Raw genomic sequence first — 15,245 nt, forward strand, 5'->3', positions numbered from 1 at the left:
GCCCATGTAATTCCAATTACGGCAAAACCGACGTGTACCATCAATATTAGCTACTATGTCAGTGCGGAGGCGAATGAAAATTAAATATTCAAAATCCTTTGAGATACCGCACATGTAGTAGATATGTATAGTGCATTCGGTAAATATATAAGCAAATCTGGTTTTGAGTAAGGCGCTTAAGGGGATTTAAATACGTTCAGATCTTTGTGAATTCTTTTGGAATCGCGTTGAAGTCGTTTAATCAATTCCAACCCATCTTTGGAATTATCCTTACATTCTGATGTTGGAATTTCTCGACCATTTGAATATTCTGGTCATTGAAAGATATCTTTATTTTTATTTTATAATAACTTAAAATATCGGTTATGCAGATGTAATCGAATTATACCGGAAGATTTTATACATATTTTGTCTTAAGAACACGTCTTTCCTCAAAAAGACTTTTCGTCCATAATCTCGTTTACGATCTTTACAAAAAGGTAGCTTTTATAGAGCAATCTGGGCTTATAGTGGTTATCAGACGGAGTGCGGGGCTTATGCAATCCAATCCATTGATTGCTACGATATTTGGGTGCAGATAGTTGAACGTACGTATTGATTGTTCATACTACGGAAACTTCAGATTTTACCCTGCGAGCTTATTGGGATCCTTAACCGAATATACCATTTAATAGATATTTACACTATTGAAATCATTCATAAAGGCAAAGGCACACATAATATTAGTATCTGGATAAACTATCTCATGATATAGATATTATATTATTATGTTTTTTGCTCTACGTAGAGACTGATTAGAATAAAATTATTATTATTGCCATTTCGATCCGTACCTGCAGGCCACTTATACGGTACTTTGTGGTAAATAGTAAATACTTTTAATAATATAGAATTAAGTTTGATGGATTAGGGTGCACTCACACACATCAGTCACCGTCACGGCACGTCACCGGACAGGATTAAAAAAAAATATGTATCAATAGTTCTAGTATGACTCTGTTCCCACACGACAGTCGCCGGCACGAAATCTATCAGTGACGTCCCCGGTCAGGCACGTCAAATAATCTTTCCATACATGTACCATACTTTTATCCCCACTCACCCGGTGCCGTCACGTCTCAGTTCAGTCAGCGTCGTGCTACCGTCAATTGCTACATGTTCTCTAGCGTGACACACGTCTAATCACTGACTAACCTGATGTATGTGTTCAATGATTCAGTCAAACCGGCGACGTGACTGACGGACAACATGACGGTGACTGGTGTTTGTGGATACGTACACAAACCGTCACCGATCAGTCATCGGTGACTTGACGGTGACTGATGTGTGTGAGTGCACCCTTAACCTATTTTCGTAATGTCTTGTCGGCTGTGATTATAATATATAGAGCCTATAATAAAAATTGGAAACAAACTGTCAATCATCTATTATTTCGAAGTTACCCAATGCACAAAAAAATCATTTTACGGAACAGCATCTATAGTTTTTCAATAACAAAATTAACAATAGAGATAGTATGGACTTTGAATAAATATATAAACTTTGTAGAAACCAGGATTCACTTCATTGGTGTACGCCGAAAATAAACTCAAGTAAAATGTTATTGTAAACTTACGAACTATTTTATTGAATGGTAATTCCGGATGCATTTAAATATTCATATTTCATAATTTATACTTTAGCAAATATTAGCTCAATATGCGATGTGCTAGATTTTTTAATAATTTCATCGGGAATTTAAAAGCTATGATCATGATTTTAAAACATACCATTTTTTCCTGAAACTAGAAGTGCCCACTTATTTCCCAATAATATTTGTATATACGTAAGTATATCATCATACAATTTAATCCAAAGCCAAAGGCATACGCAATGAATTCATTATAGTAGGTAGGTATACGATTTGACATAAATAGTTTTCACCAATAGAAGTAGAGTTACCTACATAAGAAAGATTAAGCCCAGTTTCGCGACTTGATCATAAAAATAATGATAATGTATTTTCAGACTTCATTTTCATACATTAAGTAATTTTCATTGTAACAGACAGATACGCTAACAGAAAACATCCAGAAGATATATAGATTCGTTTACTTTCATATATTAGACAAAACACAACGATTATTTTTAAAGATGACGGAAAAAATAACTTAATGAGAGCTTTTTTTATTATGTATCTTCAAAGCTATTTTTATTGAAAATTTACCGGTCCCTGATAACCCCGGGCGGACGCTAGTAAAATTATTCGTTATAATGGGTAATTTATATTTTTCGTTGTATTTTCCTATTTCCAATTAGAAAAATATATTAGACTATTTTTATCAATGAATTGTTCGATCTTTTAAATATAGAAACAAGAAGAAGAATAAAAGCGGTAACCGAAGTTCTACTTAAAAGTATAGGTCGATCTGAAAATAATTATATGTATTTCTATATTCTATAATGTCAATCAGGAATCGGTGCTTCATAAAGATATATGTTTTTCTTTCTCCTACGAATTAATGTACTAAAATATATTTATGGAATTAGAGGATTTCTTTTTCGGGGCAAAGTATTTGCCACGCACAAAAATATCTCAGCCACACTGATCACAGAATAATATGTTTATCACACACTTTTCTTTTAATGTGTGTACCTAAATATTATGTTGCAATAGAAGCGGTCTCCCGTAAGATTGTGTCTTAGAAGTAGTTGTAAGAAAGGCATACTAGTTCTAACTAGGCAAAACTAGAAGATACTATATTTTTTCGAGAAATAATTTTACTTCTCTATTTACTTAGCTATGTTATTATATATCATATCTTTTTTATTCCTTTCATCATAATAAAAAATAGGTAAGCCATGCATGCAGGGACGAGAAAGTAAGGTTTATATCTGAACCACACCAAGAGCCGAGCGAGCTCCGCGTGGGTGCTGCTGCAGCCGCCGGTTAATACCAGAATCGACTTTAGGGCGTTTCCATCTCAAACAGAAATCAATGTAGACCAAATTAAAAGCTCATCGTTCCACAAGACTACGTGTAAATTAGTATTGAAAACATTTCAAATACTTTTGAGCAAGTTAGCGAGTTAAAAAATGTAATTTGATCATTATTGACAAAAAATCGGTTCTAATAATGCTATTTATTATTCTAGTTCAAATTTATCTTTACAACAAATTGTTATTTATTTGTAAGTTTTGTAAATGATGGATTTTATAGAACTCAATTTCCGAATATGATACATGATAAGTGGATAAGGATTACTCAGTAAGTCACATAAAAGAATGTGTGGTGTTGTGGAAAAGAGTTATCCCGCCAAATCACGCATTAGATAACACTTTGCGGTTCGGACACCGAAACTGTAGATTGCACGAAAAAGATTGTATGAAAATAAATTGTTGGAAATTTTCCCTTGTTTGTTTTGCTTGTGAAATACCATCCAAACGCTACTTTACTACGTCATTTACCAGGGCAAGTAGAAAAGATACGACACATCAAAATATACAAATCACCGATTTTCAGAACTCGAGATAATTTTAAATCTTTAGATCATACAATCTACAACCCGGAATTATTTATAAAATGAAATGCTGCAAAGCAAAACCCATGAAATAGAAATAACTAACCTGGTTATTAGGAAAAGTCCCGTCTTTGTCTATAGCGTTGACTTGTGTGACCTTGGTTCCTATAGGCTCGCCTTCCAGCACCGTCTCCTGTTCTCTCTCCGTAAAGAGTGGGATCTCGTCGTTGACGTCTTCCAACATGATGTACACCGTGGCTTCTGAAGCTAGCTGCTGCGCTCCATTGTTCTATTATCAAAGAAAAAAATTAAATGTAAGTATTTGTCCTAAAAGTGTACCTATGCTATTTTATGATAAAGGATATAAATAATTCATCTCAAACTTTTTATAAATAGGTTACTTATATTTGAAAGGGATTTCCCCTTTTCAAATATTTAATTGAAAAGGGGAAAGTGTGACAAATCGGATCTATTTCAATGACCAAGCAATTTTTACCTCAACTCGAATGGTAAGATTGTATTCCTTAATGCTTTCGTAGTCCAGGGGATGATTCACTTTAATGTCAGCCCACGTGAATCCGTTATCAGCTCTTTGTTGTAAGTAGAAAGTATGAAATTTGTTCGTCTGAGCCGTCGAGCCGGGCATCAAGCGGTAGAACACGGTCGGGTTGTTTTCAATGCCAGAGCTAAAAACATACGACACAATAAAGTATATCTGATGAAACCATACCAAGGGTTTATCTAACACAATACGACATTCAATGCGAACTGAATAAAATAAGATCAGTTATGGACATGACAATGCCTTACAAAGAAAATGTAATTGAATAAGATTAGATGAAATAATATGAGGCTAAAACTTTCTTTTTAATCAAACTTGATGCTTTATTACTCCAAATAAAAAAATATCTAATGTCACTAATAATGATATTACTCAGGGAAGCAAAAACGGTACCATATTATTATGGGTACAAAATAAATACAATATGCAAATACATTATACAGTAGTTAATATAATTTATGGTATTATTATTACACCTAGATCACCGCCAGAAAATCTTTTTTTATTTATATCTTTTATTTTCTGGCGGTATGATTTAGCAATAGTAATATTTTGGTATTTTAATAATACATCTAACTAGTTAGTTCTTTATTCTTATTGCAACCTAACAAAATAGTTTTATTGTTAGGATTAATTGTGGGTGAAATTAATAAAATAACTAGCTCATATTTTTTTAAACAACAATAGTAGACATTTGTATCTCATTTTGATGATTAAGTTTGGAAATGGTTTTAGTCATCAGATTTGCAGTCATATATTATACAAGGTGTCCCGGCGCCAGTGTACATAGCTTAATAGAATTTATAGTATTTCATAGGCTGATTATAAATTAACGAAAAATGCGTTGACTTGTAAATGTTTTATTACAATTATTTTTTTAGGAAGTTAATTATCTCGCGAGTTATATTGCAAACCAGGGGTGTTTATAGTCCTACGGGGTCATGTAAACTCCTAACTGGCAATCCGCCCACCTTCGACTCCCGCTCGCGCACCTAGGTTGTTTATGTTTTCATAGACACAATGCCCACATTCATTCCCATACCGCATATAAGGATATGAATTTATTAAAAATCGAAATAAAAATGTTGGCCTCGTAAGTTTTTTTTACAATCTACGTTTGCGTAGTTCTATTGAACAAAGTACATCGGTGACGGGACTCCCTGTATAGCAAATTTTATATTTGCATGTTGTATTTTTTAAATACCATACATCGAAACAATGATTGCATACTCTGTGCGTAGTAGTAGAAGTAACCATTAATAAAGTATATAACTACTAGTACCCACAGATGCAAGTAACTTACCTTACCTTTATTTATTCGTTCTCAATTTTGGCATTAATAATTTAATTGTATTTATGCAAGAGTAAATAATTTTGGAAACAACTAATTGAAAACGAATAAAGTTGTAGTTAAAAGTAAAATAAAAGGTTTAGTCATGTGATTTAGTATTGGTTTCGTCTTAAATTATCATGTAAGTTGAAAATGTGGTTTAGGATGAACAGATAGACAATAGAAGTGAACCATGGGCCAACACTGTGTGGATTATGCACTATGATATGCAATACATTGACACTGTAGGTAATATTGACGAAATCGCTGGGTAAGTTTCTTATAAATAAAAATATTGTTACTTCAAATCACTTTTTGAAATAATTTAATATGTTTTGATTTCAAATTTTATGCAACATGACCATAGAAATCTAAATAACAAGACACATAGAAGTGCTATTATGTCATAATTAGTATGAAAACCACTGTCGCCAAAATCCACACATTTAAAACGATATCTAGACAGTTCACACAAGTAAACTATGCCTTTTATTGGACAGCTTCATTTTAATGAAAACTAACATAAATAATAAATTTCGCATTTTAATATGTACCCTAAATCACGACTTTACGGTTTATTTTAGTATAACATCCCTAGGTACGTAAGATGTTTTGTTTCCTTTTGCTTAGAAACTTCAAATACGAAAAAGTTCGGCTACTCGACAACAGAGGGCGTTAATTTTTGATAGATATAACTTTTAACCTCAACGCATAGAAATAAGGTTGAAATTTCATTAACGTTCATTCAACGCTTTAGTGATGTAAGACTTCATCAGCTTTGTTATCGATAGTTAAGTGATAGTTAACAAGTAAGAAATATATAGTTGTTGATTTTAATACAGTGGTAGGCTCATCTCGTGGGCCCACGGCAGACTGTAGGTACATATAGGTATAAGAAATAAAAACATGTTATGTACTGAAATATTTATTTATCTATATATACAAACTAGTATATACAAATAATAAAACAGTGTCTGTACATTATATCTGCCGTCCTTTAACTAGAAAGCCGTTAAGCCCACGAAGTGAGTTTCGAGTAAATGGCAAAAAACACGGAAATCGTTATTTCTTAAAAATTATGACACTTACAATAATTATTGTGAGATACATCGATCGACATTTAATTATATTATATATAAATATTAGTTTTTACCCAGAAACTGTTATAATTTATTTTTAAATTCACTTTTTCTCGTTTAGTTCAGCATATAATCTGAAAATTTTAACTATTTACTGGACAAGACGGCCGTTCACATACCATAGCGACTTTTTAGCTAAGTAATTTAGTATTTTTATTTTCATTTTGTGATTTTTTTTTATTTAGTAATAAAATGCTTACCTAAAACGTCGTTAAGCTACTATAACTACTTTTAAGCTATGACTTTCGTTTTAATTTAAATTTCAAAAACTTTATAATCAGCGTTTAAGGGCTTTTGGATGCTTTTGTACTATGATTCTATATAGTTGTACTAAATTTTAATCTTACTAATGTTAAAAATTTGCTGCTGTCTGAGGCTTTGCTCTCGGGAATTACATCCTCTAGGTCAACCAATGGAAAGGAAAAGGATCAAAAGCTTTTAGGTTTAAGTATTAAGGATTTAAACACTATCTATATTAATGGTTTTAGCGTCTTATTGTGAGTAACAAGTACATATTTTAAACTCTTTTACTAAATGACTCTTTTAAGTTTTCGATTAAATTAACCTTTATTTCTCGTCATGTTCACGTTTATTTCATTACAGTGGCTCATTAAGGGGTTAAGATTGACATAAATCTTCTCTCTTTTCTTTTTTGGAACCGTATATTCATTTAGAATTGTAATTTTAACGTTATTTTATAAATATTCTTCTGCGAAGCCATCATACGAGTCACGGATATGTGAGTACATATAGAACCACAAACAATGTAAACATAAATCGTTTCCTGAAAAAAAAATAAGACTTGTGCACAAGGTTTTTGAAAAAATACACCCTGGTTTCAATAGGGCTTCAAGCTCTTACATGTGGGACGCTCTTAATAAATAATGTAGAACCGCTTATCAAATGATTAGAAGACTCTTTCATCCACATTCAGAAAATATAATATACCAGAATATGTGGAAAATAGCAGGAGGTAGAAAACTTTTTATTTGCTACAATGTAAAAAATACAAATCTTAATAATCTAATACATATAAAGATAAGAAAAAATAGCAATAGTTGCAAAATGGACTCCCCGTCAGCGGGTCAAAGGTAGTGTACTCCTAACAATTTTTGTATCACCATCTCTAGTACATGGCTTGACAGTCGATTACTAATTCCACCCAAGGGGACATTACATAATTAATAAATAGTTTTAAAAATTAAATAGTACAGACTGTCTTTCTTCTCTTTCTCGGTTACAGAGACAAATCAGAGTCTAAACAGAGAAGTACGATTGAAAGTTCGCACTGTCGTAACCATTACCTACCAAATTTTCGTAACTTTGACTTGTTATATTTTCCGTAATTTAGCTGCTAGATTGTTAAAAACTTAGTAAACCTGATCAGAAACAATACGTCTTGTAAAAGAAAATCAAAAACAATCGGTACTCTGCTTGGGAGCGACATTATTTCATCATCACTCTCATCCCCAAAACTGATGCATCACCAGATCCGGATAACTGCCTTTTAGCTAAAAAATGAGGGTTAGCTGCTTTGTAGCTAAGCAAAAAAGTGTTATTAGAATTTTTCCTAAATAAAATTACTTAACTAAAAAAGCGTTAAGGGCGAGTAACTGCAAATAAGGTAAGGATTTCCATTGGAATCGTTATATGAAAGCATATCATAAAGCAGTTATAGTCCTTTTGCGTCCCTATAGTCAAGTATAATCTGATAACGTACTTTTAGTCAAGTAAAAAGCTAAAAAATAATTATTAAATCTGGCGGTTAAGGTACTTTAAAGGAAATTTAGCGAAGTAGTGTTGGTTAGACGCTTTCAAGTTATGGAATCGCTGAAAATTGTGTTACTTAACGGCTTACAATATTTTCATATCTCTATAACTATTAATGCTAGAGAAATGATTCTTAGACAGAAAGATAGAGAATTCTGAACTCTATCACCCTACATTTAAAACTGAAAATTGACCATTTGAGGGTTAACGGCTTTTTAGTTAAAGGACGGCAGATATATTAAAAAAAATGGAGGGGGTTTAGAAACTGAGAGTTTAAATTTGAAAATCTCGAACACCTGATGCAGAACCGCGCCAGACCACCAAAAATTATAAGAGTTATAACAATTACTTAATGTACGTCTTTTTGTTGTGACATTGAAATCATCTTCTTTGAAATGTTTTTAACATATCCTACTATAGCCTGTAGGGAACCAATTTCTTTTCCCAGTCGCGGATATCCATTCGTCCTTAATGTCAGGACGGCGTTGTGGAAATCTACAAAGAATATATTTAACATAAAATAGTTTTGTCAACCTAAGCGAAGAATGTCCTTTATTGTATATTTAATTAATGTGATTCTGTATCGACAGTAAAATTGTCCGAAAATGATTGTATCGATGTACTTAGTTTAAAAAGTTATATATCAGTTATAAAAATAAAATAGAATTCAAATTAAAATATAATCCAATTATTCCATCAGTCGTCATATTACGCAAAAAAACATCGTATTACGATATCGAAAAATTTTAACACATTACATCACTAGCTTGCGACTATTTACTCTTTATCGTTAACAATGCAGTACATTGCTTCTTGTAATTGTCATTTGATAACATCTGGCCGTTATAACAACCGACCTGTCAGATGTTGACAATAGTAAAAGGCAATGTATAGCTAAACGTGATGAGAGGAACGGTTGACTGTGTCATTCGTATTGCTTGTAAATATTGTTTAATTTTAAGGAAAAACGGCAATATTTATAAACAAAAATACTTGCCGGTGAAATGTTATTCCTTTATTAGTATAATTACAATTTATGGAAGAATTTCCGCACTGGGAAATGCTGCAACACACCATGTTTACTCACGCACGTGTCAGAAACAACTGAACAAGCGACCACCAAGCGACGAACAGACTTGTGGAATGGAAACCACCTGAGCGGCGACAATGTCACGCGCGCTTACGACTTCTAGTGTCTTGTTATTTAGATTTCTATGAACATGACTTTATTAAAATATCTGAAACATTACATAAATGTTGAGCGTAAAGGTATTTGTAAAATTTTAGACCCGGACGCAGTAATTTTTAACTGACAATGATCTAAGGTTTTCACAAAAAAAAAACAACTAAACTTTTACTCCATCTAAGTTATTTTTTATTATTTTTTTCAATATTTTTGATTTGGTGCTTATATTCAGAAAATATAACGAAAAAAAAAATAAAAAAAAAATCAGTCATGAACTAGAAACTTTACTCTGCAATACAGTTTCATTACGACTCAAATGCAGTAAATTACCAGCCTACATGCAATTACACTGAACACAGATGACTAAAATACCTACCGATAAATGTTCAAAAATATCTAATCGAGTCATAATCTTTTGCAAACTAAAGATATTTTTGAGCACATTTCAATCCCCATTCCATGTAAGCAGTGAGCCCGCTAAGTAATGCACGCTGGTGTACAGAAAGTTTCACAAGTGATCGTGGAAATGCATATAAAATTTACGGACATCGAACATTACACGGTTAACAAGTCACCAATTATGTGAGGCGAATGAAAAATATATTGAATACGGTCGTGCGCGTATCTCGTGCTTCCAAAACCTGCACCTGCCGTCAAAATCGAATGCATAACCGAACAAGGTGCAGAGAGTATGTATTCGATGTTGATAGTTGCGGAGCAGGCAGGCAGAAGAGCGAGAAGGCGCGGCGGCCACACTGCGTGCAAGGGGGGCTGCGTGCGGTGCCCGTGCCGAACAGTTAGACACGCACCTTGCTTTAACGGACACCACTTTGGCACCGACGGGCAAATTCTCTCGAATGTAGATGGGGCCGTACACTGTGTGGTCCCACACGGGGGGATTGTTCGCGCGATCCACTACGTCTATCTGGACCTCCACGGTTCTGGACAAGGGCGGGAAGCCCTTGTCTTGAGCCATAGCCTCCAACTTGTATGTCTCTCGCTATTGGGGAAAGAGTCGATGGAAACAGACAAAACCACGTCGTTAGTAGTGTTAAGGAGTGGAAGGGCGGCGGGCCCGCGGGCCCGCTGCGCCTTATACCAACCTGGCTTTCACACTGGTCACTACGGTACCCACTGTGACATTCTCTTTGATGTGAACGGGGCCATACGTGGACATGTCGTCCCAGATGGGAGGTTTATTGTTCCTGTCTACCACGTCTAATTCAACGTCCACGTCTGCGGAGGAGGGCGGGTCGCCTCTGTCGGAGGCGCGCACGCGAAGTCGATACCTGTCCCGCTACAGATACACGGGTCAGAGGTCAGCGGGGACAAATAAAAATAAAACAACTCAAATATAAACACATAAGTAGTTCTTGCTAATAAACAATTAAATTAAAAGAAATAAATAAAAAAACATCCACTTTCACGATTGATTACTTATTGCTTTGTTTTTTTTTTTAAATTAGGTAAATTAACTTTTTCATACAATCATCGTTCATACATTCATGAAGCCAAACTAAAATAAGAGTAGAAAGAACTAGATTTAACTAACAAGTAGAAATCCTCTCGCGACGTCTTCTTCCACGCATAGGTCTCGTTCGTGCTAGCTTACGTAACAATGCTTATTAGCCAATGTAAGAGGGTGCAAGAAAATAAATCGGAAAAATATAATGTTTACCGTATTATACAATTTCCGGTCTGTACAATAGGGAAAAAGACAAACTGTACATTAATAATACTTTTTACAATAAATCAACTAAACTAATCGAAAAAAAATTAAATAACTTAACAAAAAGCAGGCAATGCATGCGGCTCTGCATACAAGACATGGCGGAAAGGTCAGGTTGTCATAAGAAGGTTTGGTGACCTCGTAACGACTACAATAAAACGACACTCATTGTAATGAATATATTACAAACGGTGGACGTTACGGTATACTGTACAAATTTTGCTTTTGAAAACGTTGCCCCTTTCACAGAAGAAATAATGTCACAACTGGTCAGATGGCCAAATTGCCCGAGGGCGATCTGGCCATCTCAGTTAAATCTAACATTAAAATAAGTCATAAAATACACTGGAATCCTGTAAAAAATTCAATATTATGGTGAATATACTAAAGTTATAGTGGGTACATAGCATGAGAGTCGTCTAGCGCTCCAAAAAGTTTCTAGCAGGTTCGAACTGCCGCTATAGGGTATGGCATTACTGTGTCGGACATTAGTAACAAAACATGTACATACATACAATAATGATAGGTATGTTTAAAAGCGTAAGCTTCCCAAATCAATCGGTTAATTATTAAAACTATAATTCAAAACTAGTCAGTGCGAAATATACAGAAGTGCTCTTACAGAAACTGTACATGTTTTAGAACTAAACACAGGTTTATGGTGAAATATTTACAGCAGTTTTTACGGTCAAAGATATTATACACAAGTCGTATTTATCGATAAGATAGTAAATGCAAGATGGTGGTGCGGAAATAAATCTTAACGAAGATTGAGTGCTGAGCCGGCGCTGGCGGCAAATGAAAGTAATTGTGCTGCAAGAGGAACAAGCGCCGCCGGCCGCGCCTCGCCGCCCGCCGACGTTCAATGGACAACTACTCCTCATAGCCAGGATTTACTCTTCTCCACAGCAATTTACAGCAGCGTATAATTTAGAACTATTTACATGTAAAAAACTTAAATTAGGTGCCAATTGAATCCTAGGGCTTTAGGTAGCACTCATCCACCAAATATAGTAAAGTTGACCCTTTCATCCGTCGTTCTCGCCACAAATCCACACTTTTCGTTCGATCGTGAAATATACTTACGTCCAGAGGTTTCTTTAAAACGATCCATCCTGATTCAGGTTGGATTTCAAAATATTCTATGTCTGCTGGGTTATAAGGAGCGCTTAAAGTATAAACGATAGCTCCGTTGTTATCAGCATCTTCATCAGATGCTGAAACTCGTAAAATATTTGTGCCTATACTGGCATCCTGTTTTACATTCTCCACGTATTTCTGCAATATAATTTAATTAATAAATTTTCTAATGTATAACCGACTATAAAGTGCAATAAAGCATTGTGATTAATAAAGTACTAAACATGCAATATCTATTTACAATTGCTTACTTGTCGGTCGAATAGTGGCGGGTTATCATTCACATCTGTGATTTCAACGGTAAATGAGCAGACACCTTCCAGAGAAGGATCTCCTTGATCGGTAGCTTTCACAGTGACAGAAACAAATTTTCCATCATCCCCTTCTCGATCAAACACCTTGTTGGTGGATACTTCACCAGTTTCTTCATCGACTGTGAACTTCGTACCCTTTTGATTAGGCTGTTGCACTATAGAATACTTTACTTGACCATTAACACCTTTGTCTTCGTCGGTAGCATGTACTTTTATGACTGGACTGCCGTTTGGAGCGCCTTCTTCTACTTTTGGAAAGTACGTTGGACAGTCTTTGAAGATGGGTTTATTATCGTTAACGTCTGTTATAAAAACAACGACCACGGCTGTAGATGTATGTATAGTTGCATCCCCATTAACGCAACAAGCCCCGTCGTCCATAGCCGTTACGTTTAACTCGTACTTATCCCTATCTAATGATATGGCTTTATTGTGCAATCGTATGACACCTGTTATTTCCTCAATTACGAATTGTCCAGAACTTGTACCGCCACCAACAAAACCGAAGCGTACATTATCACCATCCTTATCAGAAGCGACAACTGTAGTAACTAAAGTATTCGGGCCCGCATTTTCATCCACGTTAGGTGTGTATACTTGCTGTGAAAATTTTGGTTCTTCGTCGTTTTTATTTTTTGTATAGACTCTGACGGTTGCAGTCCCCGTTTTTGCTGGTTCACCCTTATCCTTGGCAGTTACAACAAATTCATAATATGCATTGTTGTTATCGGCGTCCAACTGTTTGTTGTTTGTGATGATGCCATTCGAATCAACGCTGAAGTGATCATCTGTAAAATTATTTTTTACTTTTAATATTTGATGTACAACATGATCATTAGAAGGTTATGATCACAGGCTGTGATCACAGGTTATGATAACCTAATGCAATAATTCTACATAATATATATCAAAACAAACACCAACAATAATTGATATTTTATTTGCTAGCAGCAAGACATGTGAATAGTAAACCCCAAAAAAATTTAATTATTATTTCATTATTAAATATCCAACTTTAACGCCATCTATTGAAAGGTTTTAGGTGGCGTAACCTGTGGGCGTAACCACGGTGTGTAGCCATGGCGCAACTTCAAAATATGAAGTTGTCTGTTCACGTTCAACACTAGGTGGCGCTACTCGTATAAGAGTACTCGTAGAATTCAGTTTACAGTTTGAGAATCCGTTTTAACCATAATAAATGCAATCGTATGTTTTGTGAATAAAATTGTTGTGATTCATGCAGAATTTAGATATGTAGGTACATATGTAAAAGTTAATTTATAACAATTTACAGCAAGCCAATTATAACAACCATTTCCTTGGCAAGGAACCTAAGGCAAGGAAAGATAAACTTTAACATTTGTAAAGAACTCATAAATCGTACCTGAAACTAAATATTCGATCTCTGCGTTCTTTCCGGAGTCAGCGTCCATTGCTTTCACTTTGAGGATGCTGGTTCCAAGCGGGATGTCTTCATCAACATTATGGGCTTGGTAGTCGGGCAGCTCAAACTTTGGCGCGTTGTCATTCACATCCGTGACTCGGATTGTTAACTGAAATTGTAATAAGGATACTTTAACTTCTGTTCGAATACTGTAAGGACTTTTATTTAACTATTAACGAGTAATTATTCCCTGAATAGGTTAACAAGATAACTCCTTTGAGCTTTTGCACAATTGATTGCACTTTTGCCCAACTGCACATTTCACAATAAGAATTGTGGTGAGAACATTTAACTCTTGAAAAATAGACCAAGTGGACTTTTACCCATAGACTTTTACCATTATAATTCTGTACATTTATTAAATCTTTAGATAGGTACTTATTGTATTTTAAATTAAAGAACGATGCTTCATGAATAAGGGCACGATACAAAACAGCTCAATCTCAATATTAATTAATGTAAATATCTCAACATACTTATATAGTACTGACCATTGAAATACGTTATTTTTTATCCTAAGTTTTATTAATATTTTTTTATTAATTACCTCAACGGACGTAGAGAATCCTCCAGAGTCTTCAGTAGCAGTGACGACCAATGAGTAGACATGTGGCTGCCGCAAATCTTCAAAGTCTAATTCCTTCGCCAATTTCACGATACCAGAAGTGGGGCCAATGTTGAATGTACCCGCGCCTTGTCCTTGTGCTTTCAGCGTGTAGCGGATTTCACGATCGGCAAACGATTTCGCTTTCACGGATATGATACTGAAATTGATAATATTGTATTGGATGAGAATATGGTATTATGTTATAATAAAAAAAAGGTTTTCTACATTTGTACTAAAATAAGATCTATGTAAGTTCTTACATAGTAACTTACTAAGCGCAACGTTCATTTTACATCAGTCTTCAGAAGATATTAATTATTTTCTGTAATTAGTGTTTTACCATTTACTTTAATATACAATCCAAGAGCAAAGGGACAATCAATAGCTTAATTATTATTATCATTCACTCTGTCTAGGAATACGTAAAGTTTAAGACGCAAGTTAAAGTATAATATATTATATTGGTAAAGGAATTAAAATTAAACAACATGTTCCCAGTTCATAATAGGTACTAGGTATTATAT

General features: G+C 34.5%; 1 protein-coding gene across 2 annotated transcripts in view; it reads right to left on the bottom strand.

Annotated features, from left to right (window-relative positions):
- CadN (neural cadherin) overlaps window positions 1-15,245 on the bottom strand; it is a 234,427-nt gene that overhangs the window by 176,962 nt on the left and 42,220 nt on the right. For both annotated transcript variants that reach the window (XM_089704877.1, XM_089704871.1), the window contains exons 5-11: window positions 14,662-14,878; window positions 14,055-14,223; window positions 12,608-13,458; window positions 12,303-12,494; window positions 10,591-10,784; window positions 3,997-4,186; window positions 3,607-3,789 (exon numbers count right to left, since the gene is read on the bottom strand). In XM_089704877.1, coding sequence (XP_089561003.1) covers window positions 3,607-3,789; window positions 3,997-4,186; window positions 10,591-10,784; window positions 12,303-12,494; window positions 12,608-13,458; window positions 14,055-14,223; window positions 14,662-14,878 — 1,996 coding nt within the window. The remainder of the gene's footprint in view (window positions 1-3,606; window positions 3,790-3,996; window positions 4,187-10,590; window positions 10,785-12,302; window positions 12,495-12,607; window positions 13,459-14,054; window positions 14,224-14,661; window positions 14,879-15,245) is intronic.

The sequence above is a fragment of the Colias philodice genome, chromosome 2 (genome assembly GCF_061535455.1).
Source record: "Colias philodice isolate Cphi_HAF_F1 chromosome 2, ilColPhil1 Martin Lab GWU primary, whole genome shotgun sequence".
In the NCBI taxonomy this organism is placed as follows: Eukaryota; Metazoa; Arthropoda; class Insecta; order Lepidoptera; family Pieridae; genus Colias; species Colias philodice.